Source organism: Penicillium subrubescens, assembly GCF_028828155.1.
Source record: "Penicillium subrubescens strain IBT 31985 chromosome Unknown utg000002l_segment0_segment0, whole genome shotgun sequence".
Lineage (NCBI taxonomy): Eukaryota > Fungi > Ascomycota > Eurotiomycetes > Eurotiales > Aspergillaceae > Penicillium > Penicillium subrubescens.
Window position 1 is genome coordinate 1,413,783 of NW_026643152.1, and position 22,740 is coordinate 1,436,522.

A 22,740-nucleotide genomic window follows, 5' to 3' on the forward strand; every position below is an offset into this window, starting at 1 on the left:
ATCTAAAAAATAATTTCAAATTTGTACAACATTATGAATCGTTTGCCCAATGGCACCAAGACGTGTAGTATCCGTTGAAAGAGAAGAAAGATCATATCTCCCAAAAGAATCAAATCATACATGTGGATCACCAACGATCCAACGGAAAGACCGCCCCAATGATGCAGTCGTGCAGGAAACCAAAAATCGAACGCGAACTAGACCATCTATCCAAATTTTCTATACCACACATCATATCACAAAAGAAATCATTATCGATCCCAGGACAGACGCTGGGACGATTGTATATACACACAGACATGATCGGCCAGGTGGCGCCAGCCACCGAACCCAAGGCAGCTTAGCGTCGGGACACGCAGCAAAGGATGCCGGACTTGCCCAGGAAGTAGAGCGAGCCGAGGAAGCGGAACCAGGATAAACCAGCGGTCGTCCAAAGAATGGCCGAGAAATAATTGGACGTTCGAACAGTGGAGGTATTCTAATCAATCAGTCAGTCTTCTGCTTGTCACAGCCAGGGCCAGGTTAGAGGGGGGTGGGATATGTACGTACTGTCAGACAGAACCGGTCAATTCCTTCGCTAGTGATGCAAAGCGTCAAGATCAGGTTGCTGAAGATCCACAGGAGCACCAAATTGGTACGGAAGGCCTTGTACGAGTCGTCCATGCTCTTCTCGTCCTTCTCCTCGGGTTCCTCAAACGGCGCCAGCGCACGCTTGACGGTCGCCTCGAATTGGCTATCGATATCGGCCTGCGGCTTATCCACTTCCTCGATGAAGTTGGACTTGGCATCATCCTTCTTGGTCTGGGCCTCTGGCAGTGCCTCACTCTTATCCGATCCCTTGGTACCCCAAGAAACATCATGCCAGTTGCAGAAAGCGTACACCATCAGGATATTGATCGAGCACGTCATACCAGCAAAGTAAGCCCAAGAAGATGTGAACATATGCCAAGGATCCATATACAGGAAACTAGCGAGGAAGTAGATGCCATAGGTGGACACCAAAGCAATCAAGACGATACCGGCACCGGCAGAGCTGAAGAAGGACGACAAGAATTTGCTAATGCCTTGGCTCATATCGAAATCCAGAGTACCTCCGGTGAAAGCATTCTTAACCAGGTAGAATGACAAAACCAGGATATAACACTGCACAATACTGAAGTAGATGAACGAAAGGGTGTAGGCCAGGCGGGAACTATATCAGTTAGCATACGAATGTTGCAAAGTCAGGTGCATTTGACAATCGCTTACCCTTTAGGTCGGTTACCCAGGGCCAGAATGAATTGCAGCATGAGGAAGAACACATAGCCATATTTCAGGAAGTTGTTCACAATCGGCGTGGCCTCATTGCCAAAGGGCCAGCCTTTGTTCTTGTTGCTATCACTCGGGGTTCCGACAAGATCCATAATAACCGATGTAGTCAGCCAGAAAGACGCTATTGTTCATCCATTAGTGGCAATCCAAGGTAATAGAGAAAAACCAAACAATAAGGGGGAATATTGAATCAGTAAGGAGCAAAGTCATCAACATACCAAGAGAAAACCAGGTCATAACAAGACCCGCAAAGTTATACAACATCTGAAGATGGAGGAACGCGAGACGGAGGATGTTATGTCCGCTCTTGTAAATTCGACCGAAATGCATCATGGCATACAGACTGGCCGCAAATGAACCGTTCAGCCAGCGACGACGCTGACCGATGAATTCCGCAGCACCCTCGGGGACATCAGTCTCACCCTTAGAAGCCTTGACATAGGTCAAATGCCACTTGAAACCAGCCTTGGCCACCAACTCGAAGCAAAGAATACGATCCTCAGCAAGGAACATGTTCTTCTTGAAGATATTCATACCCTCGATACCCTTCTTACCAAGCTGTTTCGAGAGAGTGTGGTCACCGTGGAAGTACTGCTCAAGGGGCCGGCCCATAATTGCACGATAACGGTAAGCTGAGAAGGCACCAGGCAACACACTAACATAGCCAAAGGCAGACTCAAGGGGTTTATCGAGAATATTTGAAATCTTATACTCGAAATTTTGCGCGGCGACAAGCGGGTTCATCAGGTTTTTCCAGCCTTTACCCAGCATAGCGTGAATCTCACCACACGATCCGCCAAGATTCTTATCGTTGTAGAATGATTCCCAGAGGGCCAGCAAAGACTTCTTGCCCGGCTTAGTACCAGCATCAATCAGAATAACCACTTCAGGGTTCAAGATACGGCAAAAGCCGTTAAACAGCCAACGGTGGGAATTGATCTTCTTGCTGTTCTTCTGCTTCAAGCAAAAGATCATCTGGACTGGTGGGAGGTTGGTTGACTCGGTGCCCTGGGGCCGAATCAACTGCTGACTAGCAGTGACGGAAAGCTGCGTGGTATACTCGAACTGAAAGTTAAGTTGAGTTAGCATGAAAAACATATTTTTGGTCTCGTCGGGGCCAAATATGAAACGGGCCCGATCATGAAACCAACTAGATGCTGTGAAAGCTTACAATGTGCGCAACCGTCTCTCTTCCATCAACGGATCGCTTCATGATACCGTCCTGGTAAATACCGACCGTGGCTAGCAAATCCAGAGTATTCTTGTCGCAAGGATCGATACCATCAAAGACCAAGGTGACCACAATCTTCTGCCAGGCCGGGCCACCCTTGTTCCAGAACTCTGACTTTTTGAGGTTCACAATGTCCCGGATGTTCTGCATCACACCATGGAGCGTTCGGGCTGTGAGGACCTTATCTTCGTTGTAGTAGGTGATGGCAATCAGCAACTCGGTGTGTCGGTTGTACATGGCTGGTCGAAGATTGTATCCGTTGCGCAGGGTGAATTCATCGGGATCACAAGTGGCAGCCGTATCTAACACTCAATCAGCTTGGCCTGTCTCGTCTTTCGCGCATGATATCCACGATCGCAAGAGCACTTACAGCGCAGATGGGAGAATTCTTCTGGGAACCCTTCCTCTGATTCCCGGTATTCCCGCTGGATAGCATTCTGAATGGCACTGGGCACCGGATAGTCCACACTCAGCACAGAACCCTGAACAAGCTTGATCTTTCGGGTCGCATAACGGCGCAGGCCCGATGCAGGTGCTTGCCGTTGCTGCCAGGCCTCCGACGGAGTCTCTGACATGGGAGACTGTATACCCGACCGGCGATTGAGCCCCGCTGCGGCGGTAGGATCCTGATAGGGTCCATCGGGGAAAATTGTTACACCCGGATCCTGCAGTGTATAGCGTCGCAAAGAATCGGAGGAAGCGTAGGGGTCATCGTATGGCGCCTGGAGGGGGCTTGGTTGGTTCCGGTAGAGGAGGGACTGGGAGCTCTCAGAGTGGTCGTTTTTTTCTTCGTAACCGTATCCGTGCTAGTCCGAGCGAACTATGTTAACGACTTCCTTCTCCGCATTCTACCATAACTTCTCCGAGCTTGTTCTTTGCAACTCACCTCACGTGGAGCATTGTGAGAATACAGGCTACTCTCGCTCGCTTGAGGCGAATGAGACAGATTTGGTGAATGGGCCCGAGGGGAATGGGGAGACGTCGGCATGGGGTTAGCCATAGTGCACAGCTCCCCGATCAACGGGTTTTTCAAGCACAACCAATTGTGTCAAATCCAAATCAAGGTATAGAGTCTCGACAATCACGGCGACGAGGACGATGGTGCGGTGGATCGTGTGTAACCGACGCAAATTGAGCAAGATGAGAAAGCCGAGATGAAGGAAGCGGACGAGGGCAAAAAGCGAAGGGCCTAGTCGACTATGAAGCTCAAGCAGGGAGTAGGAAGCAACAACGGGACGCTAAGGTTGATACTGCCTGGTCTTCTGGACACGTTGTTTTGAGGCTCACGTTCGCTGAATCTGTTCGAAGTGGGCTGCCTGGTGCGGATAGCAGAAAGATTGGCGGGCGATGTCAGTTGAGTCGCAGCAAGTACAAGAAAGATGGGGTGACAATGAAACAATGAAAGGTGTCGGCTGGGGAGAGCTAAAGATAGGATACGTCTTGAATTCTCTTGGAAGCCTGGGGCTTGGATGCACAACAGCACAGTCAAAGATATTTTTGGTACAGCAAATTTTGATTGGAGGCGCAGGCGGTGCTCAACGAAGGGCGACGAGGACAGTGGAGGCGTGTTACAGCGGGTCCAGCGGCGTCTGCAAATGTCGTTCGTCATCCGCTCTTATTGTGACTCCACCAGATGGATCAGCGTCTGAGACAAAGCCTGGCAACCGTTTCCCCTGCGACTGCACAAGTCGCAAATAATGCAAAAGAAAGGTACACGCTGGTCTCTCGGGACTCCATCGTCCTGCTGGCTTTGCTGGCGGTGCAGGCCGCGATCATCCACGGGTCGGTCTTTCGTAGGGCTATGTATCGGACATGTGTAAAATATCCGTTGATGATCGCCTGTACCGCGGATGTGACCTGGACCGATCTTCCGATTCCTGTGTGTTATGTATCCCATACATAACTCGTCCAGATGAGAACAGTCAGCGGGTCAACAACGGAACGCGTGTGCACATTGGCCCAGATGCCTGTTGAGAGACCCATCACCAGGCCCGATCCTTTCCTGACTTGATCATCCCTTTCTCGTTGCACAAGAATCTGAAACTTGCAACCGCCCTCTGACCCTCCACACAGACATGTTGGCACGGCACGCACAATTCTTGGCCAGGTGGCTCCCATAGAGTGGTAGGGTTGCAATACACATCCTGCAGCGTGCTCGCCTGATGGAGGGGGCCAAGCCGATCATCTGGTGGCGCCCGGGGGCCGCAAAGTGCCGGTAGGATGACGACAGCGGCAGGGGCTGATTCGATGTCTTTGTTCATTATCGATCCACCATGGAGAATGGGATTGGGTGGTGATGGCTGGGGCCTGGATGAGGTGGAACTCCAAGAGACAGGTCACGTGCTTGTGGCTTGGTTCTGGATGGCCTAGGACCTAAGGCCACAAGGCCGCCACTTTCAGGTACAGAATCAAGAAGTATGGCGACATCATATCCATTTTATCGTATTTTTACTTGAATTACATCCATAATTGAAGATTCTACCGAACTATCATCTGTAGCAGGGTCAGATATAATTCAACATCGTAATGGATGCTGGCAGTCGGCGGCTGTCCTCCGGTCAGTCATGGATATATATTGCGCAGCTATACTCGGCAGGTGGATTGCAACGAAACTACTACCTATTTAAGATATTGACAGCTACGCACGGATTTAAATAGATACAGTCTTCTTTCTGCAAGAGAAGGTTACCTCACAATAATAATTGATGCAGAACATGTGTATGTACATAAAAAAGTCATCCAAATAGGTCTCGGAGATTTATAGCCAATAGTGTTGTGCACGGCATTGCTAGTCGGACCTTGCCCGAGAACGTAAGACGGTGATCGGACTTTCTAGCGAGATGGACAATTTTTGAACCTCGACACCTTCCAACTTGGAACTACTGGATCCGTTTCATATCGATGGCAAGTGGATGAATCTGATAGGACTCGGGCAGTAGACCAAATGCCAACAGATTAAATTTTTCATAGGAGTCTCGTGGCTCAAAGTTGGAATTGCCTAATGAATCTGCTTTACAACCTCGCAAATCTATACCGTTTCAACCTGCCATGTCAAAAAGGCTCATCGGTCTTGACTGCCGGTGGCCGAGGTCGGGGTCACAGCGGGGATGCTCCCCCAATTTTGTGGGGTAAGTAGGATGCTTATAGGTAGAAGAAGATATAGAGATTCAATATGGATTGTCTTTCTTACACATTTGAAGATAATCTCCAGCACTACTAACCTAACAGCACGACATTTGTTTGATGCCCGTTCCCTGAATATGCCAGTCCAGAAGCCCACATTCCAGCCCCTGCCTCTGCGCCCAGATGTCCCACGCGGTAATGCATGGGGACTCTTTGGCGAGCACGACGAGATGGGCATGCTCAACCTGCTCACCCCCGAAAACACCGCCGGCGCCGCGAGGGAGATTGTCGAGGGGGTGCGCGTGTCAACCGACTAGGCTCTCAACAGTATGAGAGTTTCCTGCTTTGGACGATCGGCCTTTGAGCATACAGTCAAGAATAAGGCTCCGCGGCCCGTGAACGACGATATCTTGACCTTCAATACCCAAAGTAGCTCTCAGTGGGACGGGTTTCGCCATTACGGAGCCAAGGATGGGTCGTATTTCAGCGGATACTCGCTGGAAGATATTCAGACCTCGACGCGGAATGGGATACATAAGTGATTGATCGATATGCAGGGGCTACTCTAGCTGCATGTCGGAGAGCTGCCGCTCGCAGATCATGCTGATCGTGCTCATCTGGCAGAGCTTGCTGATTTGGATTCTTGACTACTCGCTTCGTAGTTATAGTGTGGGTGGAAAACGGTGGCATTGTCGGACGAGGCGTGCTCCTCGATTACGCGGGCTGAAGCTCACGGCCATCTCGTGAATTGCTTCCAGACCCAATCCATTCCGGCCGGCCACAATTAGTTGTCTGCCTACACTAAAGCGCACCAATTTCGCGACGACGATCGTTGTGTCCGCGGCGCGCAAGAAACAGTCCCTACGTACTAGTGGACTGCCTGAGATTGAAGTAACTCCGAAGGGAATCAAGAAGAGAAGTCGGGGATGCGTTTAATTGCATATCGAGCCTGCTGGGAGGCTCAACCGAAGGTAAGAAAGTTAAACCAGACACCGTCTCGCGGGCCAGGACGATCAACGCGTCTTGGACTTCGCAGAGGTGTCATAGCGATTCTGGAATCGCGCGCCACGAGGGCAGCCTAACAATGGGAACGGCAATCAGGCCACGATAGGCCTTGGTGAGGCTCTAAGTTCGTCCTCAGGAAATGGAGAATTCTGCATGTAAATACACGGATGTATATATAGTTGAGGTAGCCTACATATCGCTTCATTAGTTGGATCCCAGATTAAGTGATACTAAATATGGTAGTGGTAGCCAAATTGAGCTGCCACCACCACTCTAGGCAGAAGGGCAGCTAGTGTGACTACAAATAGTTGTACCTACTCGCGTAGTTAGAGAATAGTTATCACACTTGTATCTCAATCCAGGGTTTCAACTAGAAACGCGATATGCAGGACACAACTACTTTCTAAATACATGGTGATTGATTCATGAGATTGATCCAAACTTCCTGGAGGGTGAACTTTGAGCCTCACCTGGTAAAGCTTGCTGTGGCCTACTTGCCGTTTGAGATACTAGGCTGCCCTGGTGGCGCAACTGTGACAAGTCCTTGGATAAGGCGGCTAACCGTTGTCCGCTGCTTGTAGCTCAGCCAAAACTTGTGACAATGCTGGTAATGCTGGGATGAAGACCTGGATAGAGACTACGTGATAAATGTATTTATGTTACGAGCTCGACGAGCGGAGCGTTTGCTGGATTCCTGTTGAGCGTGAATAGGGATAGTATATTATGAGAACGGCCATAAACGTCTTCAATTGAGAGTATAGGTTTCAGGGATATAGAAGAGGATACGGATTGATAGGGATTAGGGGATAGTTGCGGTAGAGAAGATCTAGGCCCTCGAAGAACTGAGGTATAGGTAGGCCGTTGGTTTGGTGCAGAGCTAGTGGTAAATATTGAGTGGAGAGGTTAGGGAGGTTCCGAGGGCTAGAGAGGTTGAGGAGGCTAAGAGACTTCAGAAGAGCAAGTCGATTAGGGTCGCAGTATAGCTAGTTCAAGGATTATACACGACTTTATGGTGGCTGTGTCGATAGATATAGTTAAGGGTTCCTCTAGCACGACGGACGCTAATGCTGTTTCGGGGGCTGATCGTTTTGGTAGTGGAGATACAGTGTCTGAGTCCATAGTAATATCAGGCGTTTCTAAGACAGGATTCAAATTTCGGCAAATAATTTGTTAAATGCAGTCCGCTAAGTGAAGTTGCTGTATCTTTTCGATAGGGTTTCTCTAGAGTTTGTATAAGGGCTCGCTAGGTCCGCAGGCAAAACAGCAGGCTATTCCGCCTAGGCCAGGGAGAAGCTTACAATACAAGCCATTCCGGGCTAGATGGACTGGGGTGATATCGATAAGCACTTGGCTATGGAATGAGAGATCTCTAGCAGCGATACGGAGTAGTAGAGTAGGTGATCGGGATCCGGTGAAGAGGTTTGTCGTTGTGGAGCGGGGTAGTTCGATTGCGTGGGGCGGTGGGGTTTGTGGGTTTGAGGAGTGAGGAAGGGCGACGAAGGGCTGAGAGTGGCTTTGGTTCCCAGCCTCCTTTCGCGTCTGGATGTTGCGAACTCATCTTGTCCCTGCCCATACGCGGTCTTGGTAGGTACAGTCCGGTCTTATATAATACAATATACCTTCACACTCTTGCAACTTCATTCCCAGAAAATAAATCCGTCATATGTGAGCTCTGATTCGATCAAGTCTTTCAGGCTTCATTTCAGACCGCATTCTATAAGATAGTCTCTGTATCTTACCATACATTAATCAGACCCTGGGGAATGTATTTTACACGAAAGTGCTATACACACGCTACCCCTACGGCCCCTCTTTCCCCTTCGTGACTTAACGACTTCCCTACACATCACAGTTCGATTGGTTTACTCTAAGTATCACATGACTTTGGTCTCGTTACTCTATGGGTAAAGTCATGGTAACTAATGCAAGCCACATTGATAATTTGCACTTCCCGGGACCTAGCTGATGAACTTTCTCCTTTGCACCAAACGCGAAGACTCTCCATTCTATAGCCCAGGACCGGGGCAAATATTTCGTCCTTTGCCTCATCTAACGTCGGATGCTCTTTCTTTTTGGTGATACATCACCGTTATCTTCCCAGGCTGACAGCCAGGAAAGATACAAATGACCGGCACGGGTGTTGGTGGCAGTGGAGGATTGGCTAGTGGTCGTGTACAGGAACCTATTCTACGGTGTGGGAACATGGTTCCCATGGAATTTTTTCAAAGAGCTGCTGAAGCCAGTGCTAGTTGTTTGAATCAATTATTTCATTCTCGGAGTTGCAAGCATTAAATTTTCATCGGGTGAGGGAGCAAGTTCGTCGCATGAGCACATATCGATCGACAAACAATGGGAGGCACATGTCAATTGTTGAAATATGACATGTCATACCTATGGCCTCTATTCTTCGATATATGTCATATAAGCATTGTTTTCCACACTAAAGTCATCGTGCACTCCAAACTTGCTCAGCATCAGGGTTGAACCATCGTCCTCATAACGCTGCACCATAGCAATAGGACCCCCGGCCTCATCACATAGAGTCAACTCGACCTCCTCGCCGTTACCAATGTCACCCTTTACCTGCCTTGCGCCGGCCTTTCTGAACATGAACTTGCTGGCACGACTCTTTCGAGCATAAAACATGTAACCGAAGAATGTTTCTTTGTAGCTACCAGATGTATCTGCACACAGATAGCGTTGGTGCTTGACTGTGCGGATAAGGTAAGGTACGTTGTATTGGAGCTTCATAGGTAGATTAGCAGGAAAAATTAGATATAAAAGAATCACAAATACTTACCTTGGGGGCTTGGTTAAGCTCTCCTTGTAGTTCAACTTCAAAGTCACACCCATCGTCATATTGGTCAATTCCGACATACTCCTTAAAGTTATTTGTAAAGGATTCACTCTTGACTCGCTCTAGAAATTGTGCGTAGAAAAATTGTGCGTGGAAATAATTCGTATGAGAACCATCTGTCATCAAACGTTGACCGTACTTAAGCAACAATGGCTCTGTAACATATTAGCAGGAACTTATCAATTTTGAATACTGTCCAAACATACCAAGTCGTCTCCTTTTCGCATCCTCACGCAGGCCATAATATTCATTTGCTCCAACATGCTTTGTTTCTTTAGCTCGAAGACGGAACCGACGATTAACAGGCTTTCTAGTCCCCGCCACAATATCTGCAAAGAGCTTGGGAATATGCGAGAAATCAGTGAAGCTTCCGATAAAATCCACCAATGGTATCACATCTTGTTGCTGCTTATATTCAGTATATTGACACTTGAGTCTCTCAATAGCAGGAATACTTACGTTGATAACTCTCCAGTGATTGAACGGCTTAACAGTGTGACACCAATTCGGGGGGCTTGAGAAAATTATATGTTAGCACTATGCTTACCTGCATAGGCAGGGGCATTGTTTTGCGGGTCCAACTCACTCATTGCACAAAATTGTGTCACCGCCCTGGGCTTCCCATGTGAGCGAATTTGACATTTTGCTGGTTTGGTTTGAGCCTGATGACTTTCCATTCTCTTCATAGCTTACACTGGCCGAAGCTTGGAATGTTCCATACGAGAAGGAAGCTTGAGCGCTTGCCTTCATTGCATTTGATTTCTCTTCTGCACTTGCAGATTCCGAGGAGGTGAATTGCTCAGAGGCATAGAGCTTGCCACCTAGCTGAATATTGGTAGAAAAGAAATGACCTGTGAAGAGGAGTTAGACATTGAATTTAAATACATAGGTATAGATCTGTGAAGTATAAACGTGTTAGCATACCAAAATTATGGTGGAATTGGACAAGAGTTGCTTCGTCTGTCACTCCTTGCACGGCGGTTTTGCATTCATCTGTTAGCTCCAGACTTCTCGAGTCAAGATGCAAGACAACTCTCGGAAACTGAACAACAGGAAGACCTGGTTAGTCTGTGCTAAAAGCATTATTCAAACGAAGCGACCTTACATTGTACGTTATGTTCATGGTTCTTGCCGAAGATGATTGAGACGAAGCCATAGCCTGGCTTTCACTCTGGCTAAAACCGGCCTTTACAGATAGACTGGCACCGAAAATATTTCCTCCACTAAGAAAGATCAGTAATAAAACTTCAGTCTTCATGTCCCAGATAACTCACGCTGAGGCTTCGATATCCAATTGAGAGAAAGAGCTCGATGCAACACTTTTAGAGAGTGCAGTTGCCGTTTCAAAGACGTTGACATAAGAGTCATCAGTCACAACGTATCTAGGGATTCGGTATTCGGTCTGATATTTATTAGCCAGGAACGTAGATTTCTAACGCTCTAGTATAGCGGAGGTGATGAAATTAGTAGTTACTTCAAGTTTGATTCCTTTGTCGGCCTTTTCCGTGCTGGTCAATTTTCTGGGTTTGATAGAGAATGCTTCATATAAAATATCAGAGAACACAGTCACATAAGCAAGGTCGATGATATACTACACTTACCAGTATATGGAGCCTTATCGATCCTCTTGAATCCTTTAGTTCCATTTGCATAGGTGGTAAACACCATTCTATGGCCGTTCAGGAATTGGGTATTTCGAAGAACCGAGTCCCAGTCTTCTTCAGACATGCTGCCAGCAACCCTATTTCCTCAATATCTCAGCCCAGTGGTCTAGAATTGATTTGCCATTGAAAACTTCCAACGTTCAGCACTTACACAACTCCCTCCTTAGAGACCCCGGCCTTGAAGTTGGCATGGTTATACTTGCTAGCAAGCTCTTTCAGCGTTGCGGAGATCAATTCTGGTTTATTTTTCTACGCACGCACATAGTTAGTTCTGAAAATCATCATGTATGGATAAAATTCACTCCATACCATTAAGTCCATATCCAGATCGCTATCCAAGACCTTCTGAGCCGCTGCGCTTAGCTCCTTCTTCTTCGTCTCCTTTTCCTCGGGCAACTCAAGATACACGTCAAGGATCTGAATACTATTGGAAGTCTTTGGTGCGTCCTGGACCACATTCTGATGTTAGCATTTCAGGTACTCTACCACTTTGTGTGGTTTCTTGATTGGTGCATAGAAGCATACATTTTCGTCCCCCGTGACTATCGCTTGATATACACTCCACTTCATATCATCACCCACACGAGCACCATCCTTACTGCAGAACGAAAGTCGAGCCCTTTTTCAAAACTTTAGTCTTGAATCTTACATGCATATCTAGGGTATAGATCACCTACTTTCCTGAGTCAAGTTTCTTTTCCTTTGCCAACACGTTTCGAACCGTGCCAAGGGTGGCTTTCGCGTCGATTTCTGCCTCAGTACTGATGCGGTTAGTCAACTTCTCTTCACCAGAAGAATCGACAGTCCTGATGTTGAAGAGTTGGGTTGTTGCAGGCATTATTGTGGAATATTCAATGAGCAGAATTGATGGTGTCCAAGTTCTAACCTAGTCCACGGCGGAGTTACATAGCATTTTTTTATACCTACGTAAAGGGCGGTGAATGTAGCTCATTCAGCTCCTTCAGCTCCACAGTTCAGCTGAGATCTATCATCTCGTGCAGATACCCGTCCAGAAAACTCAAAATCCGATGGAGGGTATGCGATCTACATAAAGTACAGCCATTCTCGAAACCGCCCTGACCAGTACACACAAAGATACTCTTTCCTGGGCCCACTGCCAAGACCCTCGTGCGAATTATTGAATGGGTGGGTCACTAAGTTGAGGGCCGCTATGCAGTGAAACCAGTATAATATTGTATCTCTCCCTCATAAAGCTGCGTGCTAGGCTTTGAATGAGGGGTAAATACTGATTAACTTCTGTACTACGTAGATAGGGAGCATGTTACAGCGGCGTGTGAGCAGTCCAATTGGTAATTCGCGCCCGGGTCTTGGCAGTGGGCCCAGGAAAGAGTATCTTTGTGTGTACTGGTCAAGGCGGTTTCGAGAATCACTGTACCTATGGATGCGCAATTGAACTGTTCTTTTATTCACTACCACTGCGTGGCGACCACAATATTTCGAAGAAGTTCATGTTGCCGCCGGATTGAGCGTCCACTCAATAAAAAATGCGCTCCGTTCCATAGTAACTAGCTTCCTTGCTCTAGACGTGCACTTTACCCACTCTGGCAGCATGCATCTGCTCTCCACTCCCCCGCTTCGATTTAGGTGCAAAATGTAACAAGACAAAATCGAGATATTCCATTGGTGATCAATCAAATTTCTTCGAGGGGTAATAGGTAATACAATACGCTAGGTTATAGTAGGCATCTAAAATGGATCATAGATTTGTAATTGCAATCCACCATGCGAACCCAAGACGCAAGCGAACAGAGCACCTCAAAACACCCTAGTAAATGCGAACTTTTCTTTCTCGATGTCTCAATTACCACTGGAACTTCTTGATATAATTCAATAAACAAATAAATCGGAAGATGGCCAGGATCCAGGAGTACAACAGGTCGGGCTGTCCAGCTATCGCAGGTACGCCCCGTCGCGCCAGTTTGTTTTAGAAAGAGCAAATCCATGTATCTTCTTTTGGAAACGGAGTGAGGGGCAGCCATCTCTGCAATGCTCGTTTCGCTGTGAATAGATAGAATCCTATTGGCTGGCGTCCCCACTGTATTCCAGTCGAAATATCTGTCCACGATTAACCTGAAAGCTATTATAGTACGCCTATAACGCCAAAAACAAAAAAGTACTCATTTGACCATGAAACTATCCATGAACGTCTAGATTAGACTTTCAGTAAGTTTCTTATCTACTTTACGCGAGGTATACCAACTTAGAGACAAGTTTGATAGGCGGTAGACCCTTAGTACCGTCGGTGTGGTGGGTGGGTCTCGGGAGGTGGGAGGACTGTAGATACTGTATGTTGTGATTTGAGGCTGTCGTTGCTCGGGAATGAAGCCGCAACATCGGAAATAATTCCTGCACTATCTATAGAAAGTTCGAAGTTGTTCCAATCAACCTGGACTTCATGCTGTATATATGGCCTCTTTGTATCCCTCTGAACTGATAAGAATTAAGCTTCCTTTTATAATACAACAGGTTATGAGCCCGAGTGCAATCACTCGGGTGCCGTCTTTACTCATTCCATTCTTTAACTTGTGATTATATATTACCCCGCGCCCTCAACATTATGTCGGGCGACCTCCAGCGTCCAGTTCAAATATGCTAAGCTAGTCACGGCGGATATTACTCCGCTAGTGGAGCCCTACCTTCATGGGGCGGTGCAGCAGAGAGCTATCGAAGCACGCCTCGAAGTGGAGGTCTAAGCTTTCGAGCTTTATAAGGATTAGTCGAGGAGCGAAGCCGAGGCCTATTATATTATCTTCCGGTACCTCTCTCCCTATATTAGTGTGCATATCGCGGGGCTAGAGACCTCTCGCGAGCTCTGGAATGAATTAGAGGAAAGATACCGGCGTATAGAGCTAGCTACCTTTTGCGAGCTATTTGCCTAGCTTCGCGAGACTACGTACGGCCCACCGGTACGCTAGCACACGAGAATTCGTCGATTGCGTGCGGCTCCTCGTCTACCGAATTCCGTGCTCCGGGAAGTGGCTGCAAGTCAAAAGACCACGTTCCGACCGGGTGATATTCTGTTCATTCGGACGGGTTGGACCCGGGCATACGAGCGACTCTCTGCGACCGAGTGTCAGCAACTGGCAGACTACAAGGCACCGCCCGTGATCGGAGTGGAATCATCAGAGGAGATGCTGCAATGGATCTGGGAGAACAGCTTTGCGGCTGTCGCAGGCGACATGCCGAGTTTCGAAGCCTATCCACCGCAGAGCACCGATTTCTTCCTGCACGAATGGTTATTGGCAGGTTGGGGGGTTCTCTATCGGCGAACTGTTTGACTTGGAGCGGCTGAGTCGGGAAAGTCGGCAGCGTGGGCGCTACAGTTTCTTCTTCAGCAGTGTGCCGTTGAAAGTGCCTGGGGGTGTGGCCAGTCCTCCGAATGGCGTTGCTATCTTCTGAAACTGTCGACCCAATGTGTATGTATAAAATAAGCCAATATGCATATACGAAGCACTCACCGAGTGATTAATATCTCTTGGCTTGAATTATCCAATAACTTGAGGCTCTTGGTCGGCATGGAAGACCTTTGATTGATGGTTAAGATTGCTGACAGGTTGGCTGAACCCGAAGAGCAAAAGCAAAAAGGCGGGGGAAATCTCACATCGGACCGATGAAAAACTCAAAATTCTATCAGAGTAGAAGATAACTAACTACCCCAGGAATAGAAAGAGGCCGAATACACGGAACAAGATAAGAGATGATGGAACTGTGGAGACGAAAAAGAGATAACTCAATAACAATTCCCCAAAAATTAAATGGTTACTAACTTTTGGGCTGATATCCACCATCCTCAACTACTCATCTTCCTCTTGATTCTGTCTTCTCCATACTCCACAATCCCGCCTTCCCCTCGGAAATGGTCCGCGGCAAAGGCGTCGTCAAACGGTCGCAAGAGCGGCAAGACCGACAAGACCGCGCCAACGGGCGATCTCCAGTCGCGTGAGTCTAATAAGAGAGATTGTATCCTTATGAACTATCGAAACAAACACTGACTCTTTCCATCCAGATGCAATCGATGTCGCTCCCGAAAGACACGTTGTGCCGGGAGCCCACCACTCCCCTGTGCGGCTTGTGTCGATGTAGGCGAGACGTGTGTATATTCGGAGGCTGAAAAGCGTGTCTCAATTACGGAGAGGTGAGGGCTTTCGAGTCAAATCTTATAAAACAACCACTGACAGGCTTACTAGAGAATATCGTCAATTGCAATCGCAGTCTCGTGCACAGTCGCGGACCCAGTCACAGCAATTTCAGCCACCGTCACAGTCGTCCCAGTCACAATTTAGAGCAGTACGAGGATCATCCATCGCCGAAAGCGATTGGCATACCTCTCCCAGTGCACCGTCAAGTGTGCCATCTACAGCGGCCTGGTACTCGGAAGGCGAGGTGCCTCTGGAGCGAGATGACTGGTGGTACAAGGGAACCGGCAATCTGTTGCTGAACCGATCAGGAGAACACCGTATGTATATCAATCACATAAACCCATACGAGTAACGGTTTGCTAAAGAATCAAAGACTCTGTGGGCCCAGCCGCGACCGTCCATCTGGCCGGGCGCCTCAATCCTGGCTCAACCAATTTGGCCTGGGATGTGCGGCCTCTCTACGATGATCCTACATCTCTTCGACGACCCATCGCGCGTTCATTACCCCAGCTACCAACCTTGGAATTCGCTAAACGACTCTTTTGGGTACAATACGCTTATATTGGCACCATCTTCTCCCTCATCCACCCAAAGCAGTTTGAAGAACGACTGGATATCGTCTATCGTCAGCCACACGACTTCTCCCATCGTGAGACCTGCTTGATCTACTGCCAAGCTCTCCTGGTCATGGCCTTTGGACTCATGTATTCAGTCAACCAGTGGTCGGGAGATGAGGGTCCCCCCGGTTTCAAGTATTTCAAATTTGCGCTGCGATTCTTGCCAGATATCCACGAAGAGGGCTCTATCTTCTTTGTCGAGGTCTTGTGTTATGTGGCATATTACATGCAGAATTTGAACAGACGGGATGCTGCATTTATCTATGTATGCTGAGTACCGGGCCGTTATCTTCGGGAATCAGAGAGCAGACCGCTAACGATTGATAGATTGGCCTCGCTCTGCGAATGGCCATCTCTCTGGGACTTCACCAAGAGGTTTCGGATCCTGGAATTAGTGAGACAGACCGGAATCGCCGCCGCAGAGCGTGGTGGTCCGTGTATAGTCTGGACCGGTATGACCCCGTAGACCTATCGAAGGAAGAGCGAAACATATGCTCATGCCTAAGCACAGGGTTCTCTCTGTTAAATCTGGTAACCCCATTACCATCCAGGATGAAGATATTGGCATCACCTGGCCCGCTGCATTAGTAAGTTGTACCGATCTTGAACCTGATCTACCGTTGCTGACCTCTTTCTTAGGATGGATCAACCACCGACCCATGGCCATCAATTGTGTTGACTTATTACACACAACTTTCACGTATCTTAGGGCGAATTGGCGAACGTGAGCACTGTCGTAACACTCCTTCCAAAGCGCCCCGCACCGTTCTAACAAAATGTGACAGAGATCTATCGAAAAAAGCCTCGCTCCGGTTCCAACCTAATCATGTCTGTACAGAGCATCACCAATGATCTCGCGAGCTGGCTCCGATCAATCCCAGATGGTCTTCGAATTGATTTCAGCACACTCGATACACATGTCAACCGTGAGACTGTATCGATCAACTTGCACTTTTACTCATGTGTGAACATGACTGCGCGTCCCCTCGTATTTTATATCATCCAACGACGGCTCGATGCAGCTGCCTCCGGTGCACCCGCTGGAGATTGGAAAGACGGCTTGGCTCCGAATACTGTCGCGGTCATCGACAGCTGTATTACTGCTGCCCGAGCCACGACTATGATCATGGATGCCGCCGCCAAACATAACCTCATCGCTACGTATGGATACCTTGACGGCGACTACATCTTCTCCGCAGCGCTACTGCTCGTCATGGTCAACGCGGCATTCCCATATAACGAGGCCAATATGAGGTCGATGGAGGCGGCCCTCAGTCTTCTCCGGAGCATGGCCGACAGAGGAAATACCTATCTGGGATCCCGACATGCCCTGCTTCTAGAGCTCCGTGCGGCCATTGACCCCAAACCCACTGCACCAAACGATGTTGAGCAACCTAGTCCTCGTGTAGATATCCCCGACACGCCCAAGAGTAACCAGCCAGAGAGTCCTGGAATGGAAGCACCGATGCCTCACCCACCTCCGGTTATGATTGATGACTGGTTGCATCCTATTGGATTTCCTTCGTTGGAGGATATTTCTTTCCAGATTGATCTCGATGACGATCCGGCACTGTGGGAGGGTGCGTTGGATCAGATTGATATTGATATGGATACAGATTGGATTGAGAATACTTTGAGACGATAGCACTTTTATGATTTTATCAATGAATCTGAATGATCTTTTAAATCTCAAGTATTTCCATGTCTTTCTAAATGTCTTTCTAAGTGTCTTCTGAACAGTCTTTTGAACAGTCTTTTGAACAGTCCGTTTGAATAGCTAAAGTAAAAGGCTGAATAGGTAGTATAAGCTCATCTAGGTACTCGATCTATTAACCACCATATCCGAGAAAGAGCAGTCGTGCGAAAGCACAAGTTAGCGTGTGAGTAGCTTCGGCCTAGATATGGTCCACAACTTTAGGTAGAGCACTATTTATTTTTCTCTCTCGCCCGTTGAACTGACTATGCCCTCCAATTATGAGGCTCTTAGAGTCAAGAGTCAATCCATCACATCCTCGCACAACTGTCCGATGTTTGCCCCTCGGCCCCTCCGTTCCTGTTTCTTATCTGTGGCTTATCGCGTGATTTCCATCGGCCCGATGCTCCCGATGACTTGGCCGTCGGCCCGACACGTGACTGCCATACAAGATGAGCAGATGGCCATCGAAATAATCTGGGGAAACACTGATTACGCATCGTGGGTATATCAGTCTATCGTTCTCCGCTGCAGTAACTAAAGCCCTGTCCTTAATCGACACCTCTTTTAAACCAGGATTCGCGTCGGTCACATACTCAAACATACACAAGATGACCGAATCAGGGAAGATCACCATCTCCATCGACCGCGGTGGCACTTTCACCGACGTTCACGCCATTGTGCCTGGTCGGTCAGATATCATTCTCAAGCTCCTTTCAGTAGATCCCTCACATTATCAAGATGCACCCACCGAGGGTATTCGCCAGATTCTGGAGCTCGCAACAGGCGAGTCACATCCCCGCGGCCAACCCTTGAAGCTCGACCGCATTGGCTGCCTACGAATGGGCACGACTGTCGCTACAAATGCATTGCTTGAGCGCAAGGGTGCTCGATCAGTATTATTCACAACCAAGGGATTCCGAGATCTACTCAAGATTGGCGACCAGTCCCGTCCAGCTATCTTTGACTTGTCCATGGCTCGACCCGGAGTGCTGCCCGAAGGTGTTGTCGAAGTCAATGAGCGAGTGGTTCCATGTCATCCGTCTGCCGACGAGAACTGCTTCTCTGGCGCTCGGATTGTGGAAGGAATTACAGGTGAGAAGTTCCGGGTTGTGCAAGAATTGGATCTGGCGCAGGTGCGCATAGAGCTCCAGCGTCTCAAGGAGCAAGGGTATCAGTCTCTCTCAGTCGCCCTGGTACATTCATTCGCCTATCCAGACCATGAAAATCAAATTGGCGAGATTGCAGAGTCAATGGGATTCTCAGTTACCCTATCTTCCAAGCTGCAGCCCATGATCAAGCTCGTGCCTCGTGGAATGTCTGCTGCCGCCGATGCTTACCTTACGCCTGTGATCAAGACTTATATCGACTCCATCTCAGCCAGCTTCGAAGGTGGCCTAGAGAGCCAACAAGCATGCCGATTCGAATTCATGCAGTCCGATGGTGGACTGGTTGATTTCCGCAAATTCAGTGGTCTGAAGGCCATCCTATCAGGACCCGCTGCTGGGGTGGTTGGTTTTGCAGCAACCAGCTGGGACCCTGTCGAGAAGATTCCCGTCATTGGATTCGATATGGGTGGGACATCCACCGATGTCTCTCGATTTGATGGGCACTTGGAACACGTCTTTGGATCTAAGGTTGCGGGTGTTCTGATCCAATCTCCTCAGCTTGATATCAACACAGTCGCTGCTGGCGGTGGCTCTATTCTCACATGGCGCAACGGTCTATTCTACGTTGGCCCCGAGTCTGCAAGTGCCCACCCAGGCCCAGCGTGCTACCGAAAGGGAGGACCCCTGACTGTGACGGACGCCAACCTGTTCCTGGGCCGACTGCTGCCCGAGTACTTCCCACACATCTTTGGTCCCAACGAGGACCAGCCACTTGATACAGAGATTACGGCGCAAAAGTTCCACGACTTGACACAGGAGATCAATGTTGAGCGTCGGCATCACTTCCAGCCAGAGTATACTCCCGAGGAAGTTGCTTTGGGATTCTTGAAGGTTGCCGACGAGTCGATGGCTCGACCAATTCGTAATCTCACTGAGGCACGAGGCTTCGAGACTGCGTCTCACCATCTGGCCTGCTTTGGAGGTGCCGGTGGCCAGCATGCCTGCTCTGTGGCTGTCTCTTTGGGTATCTCGCGCATTATCATTCACAAATATTCATCAGTCTTGTCCGCATACGGACTAGCACTGGCAGAAGTTGTCAAAGAGTCACAGGAGCCAGTATCTTCAGATTACCTGTCTTCTCATTCAAGCCTGCTTCAACGATTTGATGGTATGGCCGCCGCTGCAACGACAGAGATGCAAGGACAGGGGTTCCCATCGAGTCAGGTGCGACACGAACAGTACATCAACATGCGCTACGAAGGATCAGACACAAGTCTTATGATCCTGCGTCCAGAAGGATCCTCGGATTTCCTGGCTGAGTTTCGTGAGCGCCACCGTCGCGAATTCAATTTCAACTCCGAGCGAGCTGTGCTGGTGGATGACATTCGCGTGCGCACGATTGCCTCTTCCAAGGTTCGCACCGAGCACAGTCCTCTTTTGCAGCTGAAGGATGCCAACCTCCACGATGTCACGACCAAGCCTGCGAACACCACGTCCGCTTACTTTGACGGATATCCCACACGCATTGACACTCCTGTGTATCTGCTCGATAAATTGGACAAGTATAGCCGCATCTTCGGTCCTGCCGTTATTATTGATCAGACACAGACGATTGTTGTGGCTCCCAACTCTGTCGCAAACCTGCTGGAAACATGCATTGTCATTGACATCCTGAAGGAGAACCATACGGTCTCAGCTCTGGAAACCCAGACAACTTCTGAGATCGATCCGATCCGTCTCAGTATTTTCGGGCACAGGTTCATGTCTATCGCCGAGCAGATGGGACGAACTCTCCAGAAGACTTCCGTGTCTACGAACATAAAGGAGCGATTGGACTTCTCTTGCGCCCTGTTTTCTCCCGATGGAGGGCTTGTTGCGAATGCCCCCCATGTTCCCGTCCACTTGGGATCGATGCAGTTTGCCGTGCGCTACCAACATCAAAAGTGGCTCGGTAACTTGAAGGATGGCGATGTCCTTGTGGCCAACCACCCTAGCTGCGGTGGCACCCATCTGCCCGATATCACGGTAAGACGCCGCCCCTAATCTTCAATCTGGTGAAATATCAACTAACACTTACGTGATAGGTCATTACTCCTGTCTTTGATAGGCCCGGTGGTACCGAGATCATGTTCTACGTCGCATCGCGCGGTCATCACGCTGATATCGGAGGCATCTTGCCTGGTTCCATGCCCCCCAAGTCGACTGAGCTCTGGCAAGAGGGCGCTGCCATTGAAGGCGACAAAATCGTCAGCGATGGAGTTCTCGATGAAGCCCGTTTAATCGAGTTGCTGGTTACCAAGCCGTCTCAGTACCCCGGCTGTTCAGGTGCACGCTGCATCAGTGATAATCTGTCCGATCTCAAGGCTCAGATCGCTGCCAACACTCGTGGTATCAGTCTCATCCAGACTCTCTTCAACGAGTATGGTGTCGAGACCGTGCAAAAATACATGTACGCCATCCAAGCTACTGCCGAGACTGCCGTGCGAAATCTTCTTAAGGGACTGCACCAGAAGCTCGGTGGCCAGCCTCTGGAGGCGGTTGATTACATGGATGATGGGACACCTATCCGTCTCAAGGTCACCATTGATGGATCCAATGGATCGGCCATCTTCGACTTTGACGGCACCGGCCCAGAAGTGTACGGTAGTTGGAACGCACCTATTGCCATCACCCATTCAGCCATTATCTATTGTCTGCGCTGCATGATTAACGCCGATGTCCCTCTGAACCAAGGCTGCCTAGCCCCAATTGACATCCGCGTTCCCTCACCCAGCATCCTGTCCCCAACCAAGACAGCTGCAGTCGTGGGAGGTAACGTGGTCACTTCCCAGCGCATCACCGACGTCGTCCTCAAAGCTTTCCGTGCCTGCGCCGCGTCTCAAGGTTGCTGCAACAACCTAACCTTCGGCACAAACCCCAAGCTCAACCCCGAGACTGGGGAGGTCATCACGCCTGGATTCGGATACTACGAGACAATCGCAGGTGGCAGTGGTGCTGGCCCTACTTGGAAGGGCGAATCCGGTGTGCAGGTTCACATGACCAATACTCGCATTACGGATCCGGAGATTTTGGAGAAACGTTATCCGACTCTGCTTCGCCAATTCACACTGCGCGATGGCTCGGGTGGTCGTGGCAAGAACCCCGGTGGAGAGGGTGTGGTTCGTGACATTGAGTTCCTCGCTCCGATGCAGTGCTCTATCTTGTCCGAGCGTCGTGTGCATCGTCCATATGGACTGGAGGGTGGTGAAGATGCACAGCCGGGTCTGAACCAGTGGATTACGAAGGACGTTGAGACTGGCGAGGAGCGACACATCAATATCGGGGGCAAGAATACTGTTTCTGTGAAGACGCATGACCGAGTGGTTATTATGACTGCTGGTGGTGGTGGATGGGGTGCAGAGGAGGTGGTCGCTTGATCACACTGTACACTATTAAAGGTTAGATCTTGATGGCCAGAGCTGCATAGAAATCCAGATATACCAAAGTAAGATGCAATGACACTGACGAATTCCTCTTTTCACGAGGAGCCTAGTCATGGGCGTTGGGTAGGTGCGTGGCACCTAGTAGCCACCCTAGCTAGGCCTTTCATCCGACGGGACGAACTCTTCCGTCCTCGGTACATGCTCGGGGCAAGTTTTGTTTGATGATCCATGAAATCTAGAACTTTTAAATGGAAATGTTTGTGTATACAGTCCTTAGACTGTTCATAGGCACGCCGTGTATCCCCCCTAGGCCCTAGGTAGTTTAGACGCAGGCGATGATAATCAGCTGCTCCCCTGAACCAGAAGTTAAGAAGAGCTTCAATTCAATCTTACGGGTCAATCGAAAATAAAAACACCGAATAAGTTTAGTACTGTAGATGAGAGTATCGAAAACATAGGGAAAGGAGAGAAACATGATTTTCACCTTAGAGGGAGAGCCTTGGTGCATATCAAGACGGACAAGCATCCGAGACCTATCATCACTCCCG

The 22,740-nt window shown here is 49.0% G+C and overlaps 5 protein-coding genes across 5 annotated transcripts; 3 read left to right on the top strand and 2 right to left on the bottom strand.

Annotated features, from left to right (window-relative positions):
- Positions 1 to 340: 340 nt before the first annotated feature.
- On the bottom strand, positions 341 to 3,542 carry chsC (chitin synthase C; the record flags this gene model as incomplete). The annotated part of the gene is made up of 7 exons (XM_057147834.1): positions 341 to 478; positions 550 to 1,192; positions 1,249 to 1,432; positions 1,530 to 2,376; positions 2,483 to 2,844; positions 2,913 to 3,348; positions 3,429 to 3,542. 7 exons carry the CDS (start codon positions 3,540 to 3,542, stop codon positions 341 to 343), a joined length of 2,724 nt encoding a protein of 907 aa, XP_057011488.1.
- A 2,001-nt stretch (positions 3,543 to 5,543) lies between these two features.
- Positions 5,544 to 5,982, top strand: N7473_001895 (uncharacterized protein; the record flags this gene model as incomplete). The annotated part of the gene is made up of 2 exons (XM_057147835.1): positions 5,544 to 5,670; positions 5,771 to 5,982. The coding sequence occupies 2 exons, from the start codon at positions 5,544 to 5,546 to the stop codon at positions 5,980 to 5,982; spliced, it is 339 nt and encodes a 112-aa protein (XP_057011489.1).
- A 2,919-nt stretch (positions 5,983 to 8,901) lies between these two features.
- N7473_001896 (uncharacterized protein) lies at positions 8,902 to 12,071 on the bottom strand. The gene is made up of 14 exons (XM_057147836.1): positions 11,869 to 12,071; positions 11,717 to 11,810; positions 11,501 to 11,638; positions 11,343 to 11,440; positions 11,129 to 11,268; positions 11,002 to 11,066; positions 10,802 to 10,929; positions 10,633 to 10,750; positions 10,452 to 10,569; positions 10,114 to 10,378; positions 9,987 to 10,041; positions 9,734 to 9,932; positions 9,471 to 9,682; positions 8,902 to 9,415 (listed from the first exon to the last, which is right to left on the bottom strand). Exons 1-14 carry the CDS (start codon positions 12,027 to 12,029, stop codon positions 9,071 to 9,073), a joined length of 2,136 nt encoding a protein of 711 aa, XP_057011490.1. The 5' UTR covers positions 12,030 to 12,071; the 3' UTR covers positions 8,902 to 9,070.
- A 2,997-nt stretch (positions 12,072 to 15,068) lies between these two features.
- Positions 15,069 to 17,613, top strand: N7473_001897 (transcription factor domain-containing protein; the record flags this gene model as incomplete). Its single annotated transcript, XM_057147837.1, has 8 exons — positions 15,069 to 15,151; positions 15,219 to 15,347; positions 15,400 to 15,668; positions 15,725 to 16,233; positions 16,296 to 16,420; positions 16,480 to 16,555; positions 16,608 to 16,692; positions 16,754 to 17,613. 8 exons carry the CDS (start codon positions 15,069 to 15,071, stop codon positions 17,611 to 17,613), a joined length of 2,136 nt encoding a protein of 711 aa, XP_057011491.1.
- A 659-nt stretch (positions 17,614 to 18,272) lies between these two features.
- On the top strand, positions 18,273 to 22,186 carry N7473_001898 (5-oxoprolinase; the record flags this gene model as incomplete). The annotated part of the gene is made up of 2 exons (XM_057147838.1): positions 18,273 to 20,795; positions 20,855 to 22,186. The coding sequence occupies 2 exons, from the start codon at positions 18,273 to 18,275 to the stop codon at positions 22,184 to 22,186; spliced, it is 3,855 nt and encodes a 1,284-aa protein (XP_057011492.1).
- Between the last annotated feature and the right edge of the window lie 554 nt (positions 22,187 to 22,740).

What these genes read in the sequence shown, in the direction of transcription:
- N7473_001896 (XM_057147836.1), bottom strand. Translation starts at nt 12,029, where the DNA reads ATGCCTGCAACAACCCAACTCTTCAACATCAGGACTGTCGATTCTTCT. An exon ending in ATCTGGATATGGACTTAATG is followed by an intron (nt 11,441 to 11,500) that starts GTATGGAGTGAA and finishes GTGCGTGCGTAG; the next exon opens with AAAAATAAACCAGAATTGAT. An exon ending in CCAATTCCACCATAATTTTG is followed by an intron (nt 10,379 to 10,451) that starts GTATGCTAACAC and finishes TCCTCTTCACAG; the next exon opens with GTCATTTCTTTTCTACCAAT.